This window comes from Nyctibius grandis, chromosome 1, assembly GCF_013368605.1.
Source record: "Nyctibius grandis isolate bNycGra1 chromosome 1, bNycGra1.pri, whole genome shotgun sequence".
Lineage (NCBI taxonomy): Eukaryota > Metazoa > Chordata > Aves > Nyctibiiformes > Nyctibiidae > Nyctibius > Nyctibius grandis.
The window spans coordinates 59,936,882-59,956,002 of record NC_090658.1 but is presented as its reverse complement, the minus strand read 5'-3'; the positions used below and the strand labels follow the sequence as shown (position 1 = coordinate 59,956,002).

General features: G+C 39.6%; 1 protein-coding gene across 2 annotated transcripts in view; it reads left to right on the top strand.

The window, feature by feature from the left end:
- Nucleotides 1–10,543: 10,543 nt before the first annotated feature.
- TFB1M (transcription factor B1, mitochondrial) overlaps nucleotides 10,544–19,121 on the top strand; it is a 30,201-nt gene continuing 21,623 nt past the window's right edge. The window contains exons 1-4 of one of the 2 annotated variants that reach the window (XM_068406058.1): nucleotides 10,544–10,572; nucleotides 11,883–12,040; nucleotides 13,587–13,738; nucleotides 17,395–17,503. In XM_068406058.1, the coding sequence (XP_068262159.1) occupies nucleotides 11,908–12,040; nucleotides 13,587–13,738; nucleotides 17,395–17,503 (394 nt within the window). In that variant the 5' untranslated portion in view covers nucleotides 10,544–10,572; nucleotides 11,883–11,907. Of the gene's footprint in view, nucleotides 10,598–11,882; nucleotides 12,041–13,586; nucleotides 13,739–17,394; nucleotides 17,504–19,121 lie in introns of both variants that reach the window. The other variant, XM_068406049.1, reaches the window with a different exon arrangement.

Here is a 19,121-nt window from a genome sequence, read left to right as displayed (position 1 = left end):
TGACTGGCAAGTGAGATGCTGGTTTATCCCATACAGGATTCCCAGTACCATAGCCAGACATCCTGATGAGGATGGCACAGAATGAACAGACCAGGGCTTCCCAACACCAAATCTTGATTCCCTGTAAGACAAGATCATTCAATAGCAACAGTATCCCAGGCTGCATTAGGAAAAGCAGGTCGAGGGAGGTGATCCTTCCCCTCTACACAGTGCTGGCAAGACACATCTGCAGTGCTGGGTCCAGTGCTGGGCTACCCAGTATAAGAAAGATATGGACTTACTGGAGTGAGTCCAGAAAAGGGCCACAAAAACAATTACAGGACTGAGGCATCTTTCATGAGAGGACAGGCTGAGAGAGCCTGAAGAAGAGAAGGTTCAGGGGGATCTCATCAGTGTGTATAAGTACCTGATGGGAGAAAATGAAGAAAAGAGATCCAGACTCTTCTCAGTGGTTCCTAGTGACAGGACAAGAGGAAATGGGCACAAACTGAAACACAGGACTGGATTATCTCAAGGGCTCCCTTCCAACCTAAAGAATTCTGTGATTCTTCAAAGTCATTGCGGTATTTCTGTTTGAAATCTAACAAGTCTCAGGGTCATCTACAGAATTTTCTCCCTTTCCATTATTATACATAAGGTAGCACCAGGGAATATTGAACCTGCAGAAAACAAACAGGGACCAGAAGTAAAAATGTGATCTGATATATCCTCAATCTGAAAGAGATGTTGCATGGAGTTGGATCCTTTGTCAAGAACCTATGTGCCACACAGTGTTCTCAATAGTAACATAATTCAGTGTTGAGCATTACTTACCAAAAAGCTGATCAGATTTTGCTTTCTGATAAAAAATAACATCAAATTGTCAGTAATTGTCACCTCTTATTTGAGATACCAAGGTGAACAGGGAAGCTGAAAATGTCATTTGGTTAATAGGGAAATGTGGCTATGATAGTCTACTGCAATTTCAGAAAACAGGGGAGATGTGTTAAGTTCAAGGTTGCGCTGTCCAAACTAACCTTAACAATTCAAATATGTGTCTTGGCAGAGGAACTAAATGACTCCTCAGAGAAAACCTATCATAGATCTCAAAGAGGAAGCTACATGACTGGTTAAGAAGTTGTCAGATGCGTTTACAACTAGGTCAGCTGAGCAAATTTCTAACTATATGAAATCACTGCCTAAGTGTAAGAAAACCCTTTGCGAGGCGGTTATCAAAGACAAACAAGAAATAGTTGCAGAAAATAGTTTATTTAAGCATCTGTGAAAAGTCACAATTGTTTTAGCTTGTAGTATCTGCATTTTGTATTCATTTCCAGAAGGGTACTAAAAAATGAAGCAGCTGAATTTGACCCAATCTGATGCTTTGAACTGATGAAATGCAAGAGACTTGGGGAACAGCCATTGAAAAAAAAAACAATCTTGAGTTAATGAATGGATATTGGCGAGCTCCGTTTTTCCTGAAAACCAAGAGTTACATTAACTGCCTTTCTAGTCCCTATATCAGCTGTACCTGTTCCACATCCTGCTGCTAGGCTAGATGGAATGGTTTGATAACTTGCGGACGAGGTACTTTGATACTATGGATATTCAGACATATATCTTGATACACCACCTTGCAAACTGAGTCTTTGCACAGAGAGCTCCTCAAGTCTCTAAGGACTTTTTCTCCAACAGTGTCACATAATTGACTGCAGGCTTTAGTAATATCTAATACGGTATTTAGACCCTGTGCAGCCTAGTTACTGTGAGTTTAATCAAAGGAAGTCTTCATTTCTCTCACATCAAATACAAGTCATTTATCTTCACCCCAAAGTCCCCCAATGCCCTATTTCCACTCTTCTTATGATCTCTTGTTCACTAGTGTGACTCTACAAGTCAGCGAGCTACTTACCCAGGTGAAGCCATACATCAGATTCCTGCTGATTTTAATTCCTGGTTTAAGGCCTTTTATTTAACACAAAAACAAAGTTTCTGAGGTACTTAGAGCAACAAACCTTCAGAGTCTTGGTTAGATCTCCTTCTCTAATGCTCAGCCGTCCTTCTAGATCATAGCCAGATCCAAGCTTTCGTATCCTTCTCATTTACAGCTTCAGTCCTAGTAGACTCCTCTTATCCTTCAAATACTTTCCTAAATTCTTCCTGCTGTCAAGTATATGGAGTCTTTCACAAACTTTCTGATCTTCATCTTCTCACTTCACTCTCAGCATGTGCTAAGAGTAGGGGGCAAGAGCTAAAGCTTCCGGTGTGTACCTGTGCGCCCAGAACGAGGCCTGAGATGGCATGGTCCGGACAAAAACTACCTTAAAATGTTCTTCCTGTACATTCCTAGCAATACTTTTTTTGATCACTGTCAACAATATCACCAGTGTGCTCCCATCTACTCATATAATCAGATAAACATTATCACCTTGGAGCCTAACTAAGCCTCATTCTCAACCTTTTTCTTGCAGATCTTTCTGTACAACATCTGTAAAATACTTTTTCACTTGTGTAGTTAAAATTCTCATCCAATTCTTAACTCTTCATACCTTGCATACTGAAACCACCTTCTCTCTGGCCTTCATAAATGCTTCCTTGTCCCACTTGTCACATCCATCCTTCATCACATATCTATCTACCTCTCGCTTTGGCCAGATGCTTCCTTTCTTTACATCTTCCACTGCTTCACCTTTTATATTGCAACATATGACACAAACCCTCACGTTCACTTGCCCCTATACAAAGATTTCTGAGTCTGCTTCTTCAAAATTTACTCATTGTTGAGAGGCCAGCTGGTTCATGAGAGCAGCCCATGTTTCAAAGAAGCACCTTGATGTTTTTTTCCCTTCTGCTCTCCCTGTAAACATCTGAAAAGTTCCCTTATTGTACCCTTCAGATCCTTCTTTTGTGATGCTATAGGAAGAATGCTGCCTTGCTAAGACCACAGCTTGTCGTGCTGACCGGTACTAACCCAGTGCCTCCTTATTCCCTTAATGTGTCAGTATCCACTTTTCCCTATTTTTTTTGGACTCACATGGCAAGGTTTTCCTGACAGAGGTCGTATCTTCTGCTGTGTTAGTACAATTTCTAACATGCTGGAGTTCTGTTGGGGGCCTCTGGGTGTAACTACAATAAAAAAAAATCCACTCTAAGCTTTGAATACAACATTGAACAGTGTCTATTTAATACACAGGGCTAAACAGACACATTCTTTAGCAGTCTGAGAGGAGCTGTGGCTCCAAATTGACTTTAAACAAGAGTTTTACAAGTGAAGAGACAGAGAGAAACCAGTCTGTCCCCCATCTACCTCCATTTTCAGATCACAGTATGAAAGAATATATCTGGAAGTGAGCAGATCACTGTTGTATTTTCAAAGATGTTAGAATATTTTTGTTTAAAACCAAATCTGACTAACAAGACATATAAGAATGAAAAAGTATTCCCACCTGTTAGAAATCAGCACAGTCACCATGACTTTAACAGAACTGTAGCAATTTATGCCAGGTAAAGCCTCAGCACAATATATTTAGAAAAAACTCACACTGATGATTAGGGGAGCAATTTCTTGCTGATGATTTTTAATTTCAGTTTTAGCACTTCCCTTAGTCTGGACAGAGAAATCATTCCAGTTAGCTTTACTCTCCCATACTCATCACTACAGCAGTGGTGGCTGTTTGTCACCTCAGAAATGCATGGTCAGAATGCTGTGGTAGCTACAGCACCCAAGTCATATAAATGGGTCACGGTTCAAACAGAGGCACTATGTTTTATTGTACCAGCTGCATTAGATGCAAAAAGCTGACAAAATCTAACAGTTAATGAAATGCTTTCTTTTTAAAATATATTTTTGAATCAGTCCTCTTACCCTTTTCTTAGTAAAATACAAATTCTGACCCAGCCTACTTAGGAGCTCCCACAAAGTATAGCAACTATGATTAACAACCTACCCTTTCATGTGCTATATTCAGTAAACCTGAACCTCCAGGTTTTGCGGCTCGGATTTTGCTTGCTAAATCTTCCTTTCTGTTTTACTGTAAGCATCTATCATTGACCTTCTGCTTTTTATTTCTGCTAGGTGAAATATACAGCATTCATATTCTGGCAGCCTGACTCGACCTAAGGACATACAGTGGAGTCAGTAAACTTTTTGTTCCTTGCTAGACTCTGCAGTTGACTCGCCGTGGAACAAGAGTGGCACCCAGTGGCCAGAGAGCTTGGTCCAATACTCATGACCTGAAGTTTCTGCCTTCTGCATTTTATAAATGCTGGAAACAGCATTTTGAAGACAGAAATCTGTCCATGCTCAAGCTCACAGACCCCTCTCCCACCTCTGTGCTTGAAAGACAGAAGCTAGAGAACTTAAGCAAAAAGGTTTCCTCTCTGTACTCTTTTTGAATATCACTTTTATCTCAGAAAATAAATAACCCACCACAGGTATTAGGCACTTATAAAGGGTACCGCTTATTTCTGAGGGATTAGGCAGAGACTGACTTGCCTGACAGAAGCACAGAAAGAGGAGTCCAAGGACCTCATCTAACTCTAACACATTGTTCAGTAAGTCCAGATGAGGTAAACATACATTTGTAAACTGCCACGCAGAAAATGTGGCAGCAGGAAAGGAAAATCCAGGGACAGAACTGCTTTGCAATCTCCCCTCGTGGGGAACATACAGGCTCTGTGCTGCTCCCAGTCCGTGGCTGGGTTTTACAAGACCATAAATCAGATTGTTGCAAAGGAGGCATAGCTGGTGACACAGTGTGGCGGTGAACACTGCTACCTGTGTAATAGTACACATTCCACGTGCTTCTCAGAGGATGTCATTTTGCATTCATTTTTCATGATACACAATTAGAGTATAAAAGTCTGCGTTTCATTTGTCATGGTATGCTGTCCTTTTAATGAAATTCTTTGTGGGAGGTGTTGCAAGTCGTGAGAAAGCTTTAACTTAGGGATACTTAATGCTTAAAACTGGAACATTAATTTTGAAAACACTCTGCCAGAAAGCCTAATTAGGACGCAAACGACTATTACCCTCACGGAAACATCCTCCAGGATGGAGACTTGGGTGTTGGGTGAACAAGACCAAGCTCACTAAAACACCACAGTTTCACAATGCTGTAAAATTCCCAATGATAAATGGGTGACAATGGTGCAGTTGCTTGCAGTGCTGAGTCTGGGTTTGTGTTTTTGGTCCTACTTGCAGTGTGAAAATCCCCATTTCTACAAAGGCCAGCAGATAACATAGGTGAGAGTAGTCTTGATTCTCCTAATTCCTGGCATTCCTAAAATTTTACCCTGAACTTTGCATTAGCTGATATTCCTTCTAAATGCCCTAGCACCTAGAATGGTATGGTCAAGTGGAAATCAAAACTGTCGACTAAAAGTAAACGTTCTAGTGTGGACAGCTACAGCTAGAGCTTGACAATGTGACCTGAGTAGATTAAATGCCTCACAAATCAAAATACACATCAAAAGAATCAAGCATTAAAAGAAATTCTAATGTTTTAAAATAAATATAATGATTTTTAGACATCTGCTGTGGCAATACCGAAAGCCATGGATCTTTGTACTTCCTGAGTTATGTTAGGAAAGAACTCGGCAGTCTGGACAGAAATTTCTGCCAGATTTTCTGTTAACGGGAAGTCTTTGTTCCTTCAGTGTTTAGCTTTTGCTACACAACATTATTGAAGTGGTAACAAGGAAAATACTGTTCTTGATCATAATGTGGCCTGATGAATCCACAGTGGTAGACTGACAAAAGTAGGAAGATTTTCCCCACAACTGGATTGTTTTGCTCTAGGGGAAGACATGGATGTAGTAATAGTCTGTTTTATTTCACATTGAACGTAACCGTTGCACTGAGCAGATATTTAGTTCAAAAAAAGTATTCTAAAATGCATTGCCTCCACCATCAAAAAGCAAGAAACCATCCTACAGATCCTCTACAGAGTTAATTCTGAAGATGTTTCATGACAGTTTTGCACTTTTTTTTGCAGCCTGTGGCTTCTAAAATTACTGTGACTATGCAAATGTACATCTCTGCTGTTACCTTACCTAAACTTTTTCCCATTTGCTAATTTATTTTCTTCAGCATTTTATCTGGTCACAGAAGTTTTCCTGAGGGAGGGCAGTCACTGTGTTATTTGTACAGTGCCTGGTGCAATGGGCTCCTAAAATCCATTTAGTATCCTTATGAGGTAGTGCAATAGAAATAATAAACATTTTATTTTAACAAACAATACAAAACAGTGACTTTGAGAACAAGCTGAAGAACAGAGGCCTTGTGGTATGAAAATACTTCCAGCAGGGTGGACAATAAAAGATGTTCCGTATCTAACCTCTTTTGGGTGTTACATTTCCTTACCATTTTTCAATGCAATCTGGCCATTTACAATTTGTCATCTTATTTACCTTAAGTTGATGTAAAACAATTGTCAAATAGATTTTTCTGTCTCAGAATTCAAATGGAGTGTGGCATTTCAAGAACATGGTGCAAACCCAGTTTTCTACAACACGATGCCATAACATAAAACTAGTAACAATAATCCCACGCAACACAATCATTTTAGGTCAGTGATATTGTACTTCCTTTTAGAGGGGGCTATTTTTAAGTTGTAACAACCTAAACATAGAACCAAAAAATAATTAGTATTTATGAATGAGCTCAGCAAGTCTGTAAAATTAAAAACTGAAATTGCCACTGAAACTCCACAATTACTGTGGAAACTTTCCACTGGTGCACATGCTTTTTCGTAATTATGACTGCAACTGGTTTCAACCCTTGCAATGCTGGCAGGTGAACTTGAACTGAACCTGCAGTCAAGAAAAGAAATCCAAGTGATCCCACAGAGGTGTCTCTGCAGAACTGATCTCAGGACCTGAATCTGAGCTGCTTCAGATGCCCAGTTTATCTTTCCCTGGCATCTATCTGATCTGTGGAAAACGTGCTGAATGTTTCATTGGTTTCAAAGTTAGCAGGCTCTGTCTCTAAGGTCAAGACACAACTGAATGATGAAATAAGTCAGATGGTGGATTCTTGCCATTCTCAAAATAAAGTATTTCACCAGCATTCCAAAATTCTGTATTATTTTATCTTTTTGTCAACTGCTCTCACCTTGGAGGAAGGAAAGAAAACAGATTAAAAACTGCTTTAATAGATTCTTGGGCCGAGCTCCAGCATAAAAATGTAGTTGCCCAAAGTCTAACTTGAGGGGTCATGAAAGCTTTATTATTGCATATTATGGTAGTGCTCTCCATATTTCAGCTGCTTTATACATACTTAAGGACTGTCCTGACCGTGGTGCTCATAACCCCGTGTTGTTACACAAATACCAGAAAGTCAGTCCTGTCACCAAAGGCCTTACATTCAAAGCAGATTACGACAGCTCTAAGGCAGTGATCGTACAGAGGCACGCACGGTATCTCCCAATGATCGCACAGCAGATCACTGGAACAGCTGGGAACAAAATCTTTATCTTCCCATTTATGGGTCACTGCCTTGTCCGTGACACCACAATGACTCCTCTAGGTTTTTCTCTGGACAGTGAACTCTGGAAAACAACCCTTTCACATACAGCATGCAGGCCATTACAAGACCACCTTCTTACCAAGGGCAGAGCTTGAGTTGTGACACGATAGCTAGAGTAATGTGGAAGATCTTCCAGTAGCTTATTCTTCTTCTGACATTCACAGAAGTGGAAACATTCCTTCCAGTTTCTTTTTCTCACAATTCTTCTGTGAAATTTGTTAGGACCATAAGAAGGAAGTGCTGTTCCTGTAGGCTCTACGTAACTTGCAGAGGAACGGAAGGGCTGAGACAAGCAAGTGAAAGCTGGGAAGGCTCACTTTTCCTCTTGCAGAATATGTAAGACTTAGTTGGAGACATCTTCTAGAAATGACCAGATGATGTGACGACTTAAGGCTTAACTCATCCACTTTCCCTTCATGACTTTCAGGGGCCACCTTGTCTCTCCTACCCCACCCCTACAGCAACTTTAGAATTCTGGAAAACATTTCAACTATAAACTGGAATTATTATTTTAGCAAGTGATTTTTCATCCAAAAATTTTCCTACAAGCAGACCTATTAGCACAGATTGCTGTATTTCCTTTAAGTATCTATTATACCTTGTTATTATTACAGTAAGAATTACGGCCACACAAAATAACCTGGAAACTTCTGCATGTGCATCTAATCAAGAAAGAGCTCATACCTTAACTATGATAGAACAATATTTGTATACAAAGACTGAGTAGACTTGAGGTTGTGAGGTGAAAAAGCTCAGCCTCAATGACAGGCAAGTATGAAATGCATTATTAAAACAATGCTCTGACATAATATTTTTAATGTACTGTGAAAAAACATTAAACCAGCATCTTTTTTGCTTTAGAGTTAAAATAGCCTGCATGCCTCAGCTGGTCATAAAGCTGGTTCATGCCATGCCATTTTCACACTTGCTCCTCCTAAGTCAATATTCCTTCCAATTTCTTCAGATTTTAAGTAGAAAAATCACCATTATATTGTTTTCTTGTAAAGCCCTTTTGGAATTGGGTGAAGTAACAAGTATCATTTGAAATCCCACATTTTCACCAACAGGTGGAGCTTACATTTTATATTTCATTTATAACTACTTTGAATTCAAATAATATGTATTAAGTCAAATATATTTATACCTCACAAAGTCAAAATTCCAGTGTTTCAGGTAAGATTAGGACCATGGCATTTTATTCCAATATTCCACTGTATGTAAACAATAAACCCTAGGCCAGCTCTTTTTCTTACTGACACTAATTGCAAAGTTCCCTATGTTTTTAATGACTGCATAATTAGATCCATTTTCATTTTTCTTTAAATGTGGCCCCTTCTCATTAGATTATCTTTCCTGTTGACTCCACTAATGTTCACACATGTATTATTTATCTCACATGCATAGGTTTCAACTGTGATAAACTTGATTATCTCAGAACATGACTGAATCCACACCTGTAAAGAGAGATTGATGCAGATACTGCGTATCAACCTTCTTCCACTTAATTCTTCACGGGACAACACTAAAACACATTACTGCATTTGGTGTTGTTATTTAGCTAGAACAGGCTATTGATGCAGAAACTATGTCTAATGCACAAAGCTATTTAGAATTACACTCAGTCTTTACCCTGAGTGAGGAATTACTTTTTGCAAATCCTTTAATGTCTTCATTTTCTTACATCTGCCTAAGAATATCCTTGATTATCTGTGTTTTTTTAGTAACTGTTTAGCTTTCTGGAAACATCTTCTTAGCATTTACTTGCACTGTCATAATAATCATCAAGCACACAATTATAAAGGCAAAATTGAAAAAGAATCTTAAAATCCAGCAATTGTTCAAAAGTGCTGTGGAGAAGGGAACTTCCTTAATCCACTGTGACAAGATATTGCAGAAATACTCTGCCAAAATGGCTTCTGACACTACCAGTGAATTTTAGGATGAGCAAAACTGGACAAAGTTTTAAGAATATAGACATAAATATACGTGCACATATATATGAACATACACTTATATGTTGGTACAGTATATTGTAACTAAAATTCTGTTGCAACATGCAATTGCTCAGTTTATATAATGTAATTACTCATAAGAACACTATCATTAAACCTGTTTCTTCAATGCTAATTTTCCAGTCAGATCAAGATATGTACTCTATGGCTCCACTTGGAAAAACTTAGATACACATAGAAGCACTCATATTTTAAGAGGAAATGAAAAGAACTACAGCTTCTGATCACACTCTAAAATTAATCTCTAGATACACGAAAAAGAGCATAGCCAGACATTTGTGCAGCAGCCAGGCTAGCTGAAAAATGACCTAGCAATTGGCTCAAATTAAAAAAAAAAACACCAAACCTCCATTGTAAATATAGAAGTCCAATTCAATTCCAGACTGATGTGCAAATCTGTGAACGTGCATTCCTGTTTGACCTCACGTAGTTTGAAAACATACCGTCAACACCCACATGCCTGTTCCTAGACCCTGCAGTTTTACCTGTCTGAAAGGGCGTCAAACAAATCAAGTTACCACAGAGATGGATAAACTACACTTTAACATACAATGATGACTGCCGGTTTTTTTTTATTGCTGAGAGTCATCTTTGCCGTGGTGACGCACACACAGAGTCACTGCCACTTCAGGCCCACCACTTCATCCCATCCCGGCCAGTAGAGCCTACTGCTCCAATGGGGCCTTGCTCTGCGGCCTCTCGCCTCGACGCAGCAGGAGCCCTCCCTGGCAGTCACGGGAGCAGCAGGCAAACGAAGGGTTTCTGAAAGGTTTGTCCCGTGTGCGCGGCAAGGCCGCCGGGGCCGCCCCGAGCTGGCAGAACTGCTCGGCCAAGACGCAGAACCCCACGGAGGAACAACGACCTCCAACCCCTGATAGAACACCGCCCCCGCCTGCCCACCGCGCATGCGCGCGCGCACCGGCGGCTGGGCGCCTACCCGCCCTGGGGCGCATGCGTGCCCCTCCCCCGGACACAGAGCCAATCACGGCGCTAAACAGGCGCATGCGCCTTTAGGGGAAGGTCAAGGCAGAGGCGATGCACTTCCTTTTCCGGGTGAGCTCCCTCGCGACACCGTGAGGTACGGGGGCGCTGCGGCAGCGCTGCGCGGAGGTTCCCTTTTCGCAAAAGCAGAGGGAGGAGAAGTGCGTGCGGCCGCACGGCGCCTCCGCCCCGGCCCGGCCCGGCCCGGCCTGGCCCGTGCGGCGGCTCCGCTCTTCCCCTGGACCGTGCGCGCCCCCGCTTCCCCAGCCACGCTGACCGGTTTTGCGCCTGCGCAGCCGGCTACCGTCACTGCTCCTCGGGGGAGGGGAAGGGGGTGTGCGATCGGCCGGTGGGGGGGGCATAGGGCGGGGCGTCCCCGAGCCCCCGCCCCGCGGCGGGCGGGGCCAGAGCGCTGCCGGGCGCGGGGGCCGTTACGGGAGGGAGAGGCCGGGGCAGGGCGGTGGGCTCGGTCCCCTGCCTTGAGGGGTGGCTGGGCTGCCCTGGCCGTCTCAGCGAGAGGAGCGGCTCAAGCTGCGTTGCCGCCTGTGGCGGTGCTCCCCGTGGCAGGGGCCGTGCTCTGCCCCCGGCCCAGTAGCGGCTGTCAATGGTGTCTGTGCTGGTCGCTCGCCTCCGCCTCCTGCCCGCTGCTCTCCCCACCCCACGGCTTTGCCCTCATCAGTCCCTGTCATGAGGCCGCTAAAACGGGCAGTGCCGAAGGCGGCCTCTCCTGAGGCAGGCCGGGGCGTGCTGGGCGGTCCTTCAGGAGGCAGTGGCGTGTGGCAGCCCCCGCTACCGAGCAGTGAGCGCATGGTGCGGAAACTTGCCGGCCCCGAGGTCTGTGATGCTGAGGCCGGGGCTGGCGGGTGCCAGCAGAGAGGCGAAGCACTCTGCCCTGTCATGCTGAAAGTTAAAAGAATGTGGTGTTTTTTTTTTTAATTAGCTAATGCCATTGTTTACACTTGGGATTCCTATCTTTATATCTGCTTAGAAAAGCAGGTGATGAGTAATAAATCTTTTAATTCCTCTTCAGGGACACTTTTAATTAAGTATATTCTGGCTTTATGCGATGCCATGAATTCAAGCAGAATATCCTTAATGATTCTTTTCTGAGGCAATGAAAGACTGACGTTGAACAATTGTGAGAGGGTTTTGCTTTACCCGATGTTTTGGCAAAGCTACAAAATGAGACTTGCCCAAATCCCACAAATACATGCTGAGCATAAGCACTGGATACAACAGTCAAAATAGTGATGTTTAAACTTTAGCACTTGTATAATGATTTGTAAATCGTGTCTTGGTTTGTAAACCTAGTAGCATTTTTAATATTAAGTATATTAGAATTTATTACATATCTTAGAATAATCTTTTCACTGTCTCTGTAGGAGGAAGGACCAAGAGTTTTGTCTTATGGCTGTTCCAGGAAAGGTGGCAGCTTTCCATCTGCCTCCCCTGCCAACTATTGGAGAGATTATTAAACTCTTTCGTCTTAAAGCACAGAAACAACTTTCCCAGAACTTTCTGCTGGATTTGCAATTGACAGGTTAAATATCTTATTCTACTATTTTTAGCTACTATAAAACATTTATCCCAATTTTCTTCAGAATCCAGATTTTAGCTAAGGAGATGATGTTTGCATGATGACATCTGTCAAACTAATGGCAGCTCAATGATAAACCTTTAAAGGCTTCTTTTAAAAGTAGTTTTAGCTTAGACAAATTGATTTTACTCGTAAATACCTAGAAAATGTGTTTCTTTATAAATTATAGAGTAATTTCTAGGTAGAAACTATATTCCTGTATAAAATATGGGTTATTGATTGAAATGCAAAAATTGAAGCCTTAGTAGTACTCTTACCATCCAGGTACTATTATAATTTATAAGTTTGATTCAAAAATGAGTATTTTTTTCAGATTATTATGTAACATAGAAAGTACTATAACTCATTGTGCAGTTTAATTTACTATACGCTGTGGTTAGGAACATCATTTGTCTCAGTTTATAAGAAATGTTGTAGCTTTTTTGAACCAGTTACATTGCTGTGAAGAATTCATTTTTCTCCAGGTTCATGTCAGCAATGGGTGACAAAGCTGGCACTGTTCAGTCTTTAGTGGTGAGTTTCTTTACCGTCCTAGTGGTGGCTGGGTTTTACAGTAAGAAATGCAGTGCCAGCTTCATGTAGCTGATGATTGGTTTACATTTGAAGATTCAGGTTGATAAAGATTTAGGATGTGAACATGAAACTCAGTTCTACTTCCTGAATAACTAGACTCTTACCTTGGAATAAAAATGTCTGCATGCATTTAGTAAAACCTTACAAGTAGACAAGTCTTCAGATATTTCTTATTTTCATTGCATACTTAAGAAGTTATGGAGTAAGCAGCATAATTTCTCTCAGCACCCCTCTCTCCACGCTTCCTAAGGATGTCTTTGTTTCATTAGCTATGTTTTTAATCCTCTTTTCAACTCTTAATCTGTTTTCTTTCCTGGCCGTAGTGCCTTCCAATGTTGTATCCTTCCATTTATGTACAGGTATTTTTCCTCTTTTTTCAACTTCCCTACTTCCTATAACTACCAGTTGCCTATATTCCAACTCTTACTTCACTCCAGCTCGTCCCTCATAAAATTGCTCTATACATACTGTAATCTTAGTAGAGCTTCACTATATCTTTTCTGCTTCTTCAGTTTCCTTGAAACAGAGGTACTGTAGTGAAATACCTTTATAAGGATAACTAGTGAGACCTCAGAATGTTGAACACAAGTGCTTACTTGCAGCAGGAGATTAGTACTGCTAGTTTACAGATGAGAAATAATACTCTTTTTATTTGATTCTGTAATGAGCAACAATGTATATTAAAGACATTAAGCTGAAAATACTCTTTTTTTTAAATAGTTGACCGTATCTTCTGTGAAACAAATCTGAATTCTGTGCAGTCTAGCAGGCGTGTGATCATTTAACTGGGATGTGTCACTGTTTGTGTCTGTTCTGAGATAAGCACACTTGTGCTTTAACAATAAACAATGAGTTTATCTTAGTGAGCTGGATCTTTTGGAGAATAAAGGCTTAGTATGTTCTTTGTGTCTTGCAGACAAGATAGTGAGACAAGCTGGCAAGCTGAAAAATGCCTATGTTTGTGAAGTGGGCCCTGGGCCAGGAGGAATTACCAGATCCATTCTCAGTGCTGGTGTTGAACAACTCCTCTTAATTGAAAAAGATACTCGATTTATTCCAGGATTGCAGGTACCATCTGGAGAATAGTTTATATAAATGTATCCACAACATTGAATAAGAACATTTTAAGAACATAGAAAGGTTCCAAGTTGAGATCTCAGCACTGAAAATAGGTTTGCTTCTTTGGCTTAAATCAGAGCTATCATTTGCTGGAAGATGAAAATTCACAGTATAGCAATTAATTGCTCCTGCTTTCTCATACGTCTTTTCATTAAATACCCATTGTCTCTTCAGGACCTGATGCTGCAACAGAATTAAGGCTGAGGCCTGCCTGTTTTTTTCAGGTTGAGATGTTTCAGGTGCTTTAAAGATCTCTCCATGCAGGTGAAATAGTAGTTTGAAGGCCGAACCTAATGTCCTTTGGTCTTATTTTTCATTTTAATCCTAATAATTCTGCTTTAAAGCTTATAAGATTGTGAACGTGTATCTCCAGTTCAATGTGGATTAACCTCCAAAGGTAGAAGAATAAAGCAAGCATTTATTTTACATTTTCAAAAAAAAAAGTGTCTTAAACTTTTGTTCCTTTCTTTTAAAGTTGGTATAAGTTCACAAGTCATTGTGGCATTTTTCAAGTACCATCACTTGTGTTGTTATTAAGTTTCTGTGTTTATGGAATTTGGCTGCATAAATCTAGCAAGAAAAACAGAGCCCCAAATCCCTTTAGATTTGACTGTTTTCTTGTGCCTCTACAACCTCAAATCATAGCAATTCAAAGAGCTTTCCTTATATTGCTCTGTCTTCTGTAGTAAATCAGCAGTGAAAATAAATAGTACTTCACTTGAGAACTGATACCATCTCTTTGTGGGACAGTAATAATGTAAGATATGAATGAAACTGCGTATATCCTTAAACCTGAATATGCATGTAACTCTGCCTTTGTAGGGTTAGCCATTTACAGTATGCCATCTTTACCTTACAAAGTATGAAAACTTTATATTTGCACTTCTTGAGTGGTGGCAAATGTGCATTTTTGTTTTAGATTTTAAGAACTGTTTTGGGGTTGGAGAGAATTTGAGATTAAATGATACTGTAGTTAACAGAGTTTTTAAAGTATGTAGACAATTTTCCTGGTCTTCCAAAACACAGCCACTATGACAGATTTTTCTGAATAAAAGTATACTTTTCAGGGTCTATAATGAGCTTTTGGTATGTAATTATCTTTACTATTGAAGTGAATTAACGTTAGTCATTATTTTTAATTAGTCACCTCCTCACAGTAGAAATAAATATTTCTGAATTAGGTTATTGAATATAAAGATGCTGTAACTCAGTAACAGTGGATGTGAATGAACAAGAAATATGTTGCATCAATTAGTGTTAAATTTGGTATTGTTTTTTTCCCTCCAAATAAGATGATACATAACAGAATGAATCTTTCTTTTGTGATAATGTGGCTTGTAATACCTATTTTTTTTTCTGGTTTCCCATTACAAGCTCTATCAAAACCAAGGGCTGAGATTTGAATAACAGAAAATGTCAGAGATTAACAATTAGGGACTATTACTTAAAAATGTCTCTTTAGATACTTACAAAATCACTGATGTAAAGCGTACAGTGTTTTTCATTAACTTTTTCAGGCTGTGGTCACTACCACAAAACTGAAGTTGGGATCCGCTTTACTGCAAAACTGAAATATAGTGAAGAACATATGTGTACAGAGTAACAGTTTACACAAGCTGAGAATCTGTCAGTTCTGTCTCGCTGTTAAAGAATCACAACCTCCCTATGACATATGCCCTAATAGTTGTTAGGCTGGAAAGATTTATGAGGCGAGAAAAGGCGCGCTCAGCTAGAGAATGGATTGAATATAGACTTCTTCCAGGAATACCATTTCATTTTTTAAACTATGCCCTTTATGTTTTCTTCGTGCCCTTTATGTTTTCTTTATGCCTTTTTGATTGTATGTGAAGAACAAGAGGATCTGTATGATGGAGATTCACTTGGCTCGTGTGCTTGGTGCACAAGAGCTCCTGGAACTGTGTTAGCTGCACACATTGGCCTTAAAATGAAGAAAGTTTCACTGGGTTTCTGAGCCTTTATTTCAAATTAGAAATATACAACTGTGATTTTCTGCTCACAAATTAAATCCAGTTCTCAGTTATGTTAAGTGTGATACTCAAAAAACCCCAAACTCCTCTTGACATAAAAACTATCATTAAAAAACATTGTAACATGTTAATAATCCATTATTGTGTAGGCATCTGTCTGCTTCCTCTTGTGCTATTTTCTGATTTTATTGATCTTACATTAACTTTCATCCTGCTACAGCATTTATAACAGCTTCAAAGAAAGAACTGACAAATCACAGCAGATGAGTGAATTTGTATGCCATATAATTGCTAGTGTAATGCTGAAAAATCTGTTAAGTGGTTTGGAGTTTAGATTTATTTTTTCTATTTGGAAATAATTGCACTGAAAACATGTAGGATCACTTAGGTTTTAGTTAAGCTTTTTTTTTTTTTTAGTACTCTACACAAAATGTAGCTGTTTTAATGATAAAAAAAAACCTTTTTCTCTAAAAATTTCATGCAAACATTTTGTGAACAGTATGAGAAAGCAGCACTTTCCTTTGGCTCAGAGACCTGTAAGAGCTGTTTGTGCCCCTGAGCATATAAACATGATTCAGCTTGGAGATGGAAGTAACAATGGTGAGCAGTTTATTTCGGCAGTTAAGCCACCAGCACTTAACTGTTTATGGATTTGGATTGCTGTGCAAAATCATAATTGTTCTTTAAACCATTTTTCATTATTCTGACTTAGGAAGAGTACATATCCCCAAATGTCATCTTTGTAAACGTTGACTTTGCTTTTGAATTGTGCTGTTTGTGCATAGTTTCATACTGTAAAAGAAAAGAATAGTACAACACTAAAAAACTTAACTAATTTTGATTGTGTAAACTGACACCAGAAATGAAAGAACTGGTTATCAAACTACAGCTGGTTCTGAGTTTGCATTTCAGCCTTTATTAAATACTAGATAAGCTGCAGAAGTGGGATGGAGAAATTGACAACAAAGTGGATTTTTTAATGTCTAAAAAGATACAAATTTTTGAGATTTTCTCTACTGCTACTGGTACTCACTCATTTTTGGGAACTCCTTGGTTTCTGGCAGTGTGAGTTCAGACTACTACAGGGAGTATTAAGAGAATCTTTTCCCTCTTTTTTATGTAAAATAAAAATGACTGAATATTTCTCCAGCCTTGTATCACGTATGGCTAAAATTGGATACTAGACCCTACAGCTGCTGGGAAGACAGAATAAACAACTTGAGCCTTGTTTCCATAGGTGATAGATCTAAAAACTTTTCAAAACCTGCTGCTTGCGTTATTACTTAAATCAGGTGGGGTCCTGTTAGTGGCCCGGGGTTTGTTAATCATCGTTGTTGAAGAGACTCTTAGCAGTCTTTTCAGGTTTAAATTCCCTATTAGGAATTCTACAGCTGTGAATAGAAAGTGTTTACAGAATCATACATTAAACTTTTTTTGTTAGTCTTTGCTTTTTGAAAGTAAATATTTACTAGTAGTGTGCTCAGTTTTAACTGCTATTGTGCTTTTTTGTATATTGAAGATGAATACATAGCAATGGTTTCATTCCTGCTGTGGCTGAAACTGGAAATCAGTTTGGTTAATACTCGCTGAGAATTCTGCTTACTTGCTTACAAACAGATGTTATCCGAAGCAGCTCCGGGAAAAGTGTGCGTTGTTCATGGAGATATCCTGACATATAAGATGGAGAAGGCTTTTCCAAAGCACTTAAAAAAGAACTGGGAGGACGGTTAGTATTTGGATTTGGTTTATTTCATTTTTAAAGCTTCTGAGTTAGTCTTAAGTGTGGTGATACAGTTGGAGTTCACTCGGTGAAGGTGTTCCTCTCTTCTGGTACATTTTGAAGGTAAGAAGAGAAAAACGAGCTAGTTTTCTTGCGTTCTGGAAGGAAACAGAGAATCTTCTTCCTCTTCTAAGACAAAACAGTGAAATTTGTGTGACATTCCCCTTAGTCAACACTGAGGAGATTTGCAGTTATTACCCTTAGGGTGTCTCGACTGTACTATAATGACTCTTGGAAAGTATGAAAGCAAATCAAATAGTATACTTTCTTCCCAGCTTCATCCTCTTTTTGAAGAAGCCAGAAGCCACCACTGATGTCGTTCCACTGAAGAAATTTCTGTAACTTGCTTTGAAACTTTCAGGAAATTTGTCCTCAAAAATTTATTTTTCTCATCGCTTTGGTTTCAGCTGGATATCTTTGGCAAAAGTAAAATCTAATGGGAGATTTTGTTGGTTTTTTTTTTTTTTCATATTTGAGATTCTCATAGGACTCTATTTCACCTCCCTTTTAAAACATGTAATATTATTAGATAAATCAGAGATGACCTCCCAGGCCCCTTTTCCAAATTTCTTAATTTAAGGTAGAGTCACTGTCTGCAGTGCCTGAAGAACAGTAAACTGCTTTCTGACTTAGGACATAAAAGACCATGCCACATCATATTCACATTGAAAAATTCCATGCCATATTTGCCTCATTGCAAAAGGGAAGCACTTCACAAAACAAAACTGTGAGCAAATGCATAAATGAAGGTGTAGTACAGTTTTTTAAAAATTTACCTTTCTTGAACGTACATGTAAGTCATTGTTGTCTTCGGAGCTAACTAATTAGAGGTAAAATACACTTTTTCGGTATCGTTGCCATATGAAAATCTGGCATCTTAGCCATCTCTGATATATGCGTAATATCACAAATATGCTAGAAATAGCACAGCCTAAAAAGTGCATAATAGGTAAAGTGTGCCAGAAAACCAGCTTGAATTTGATATTATCATCTCTTACTCATGGTATTAAATGCTGTAGTATCTAAGAAACAACACACTTGCTTTTGTTTTGTCCGCTTCTATTGCACTCCTGCTTAGACATAAGGATCCCTGATAATGAAATGCCTGCTTTGTGTTGTACAACGCGTATATGCTGATATACTGATATGATACATAATTGAACAATACATATCACTTCTTATGGCTAAGTCTTGAACTTGCTCTAAGACCTTTTGATTTCAGAGGACGCTATACAGAAGAGCTCTTTCCAGGCTGAGCTAGGTGATTGTTTTGGGGATTATGAAGGCTTAGTAAAACACTTCTGGGAGGAACGTGTTGGACAGAAGGATGAGTGTGGCTCTTTACTCTGTACCTAATAGTCATAGTTTAAAATCATGGAAACACTGTTGTAGTTTTGCTGTTGTTAACATTTTTGCTATTCTGAAGTAGCTCAACTGAAAGCAACTGATCAGCTGAAAATCAGCTGAAAGCGACTGATTTATTCAGATGTAAATGAGAACCAAACCTAACCACTTTTTTTCCAACTAATTACTGAGAATAGTAACACAGTTTTGTCAGTGTAAG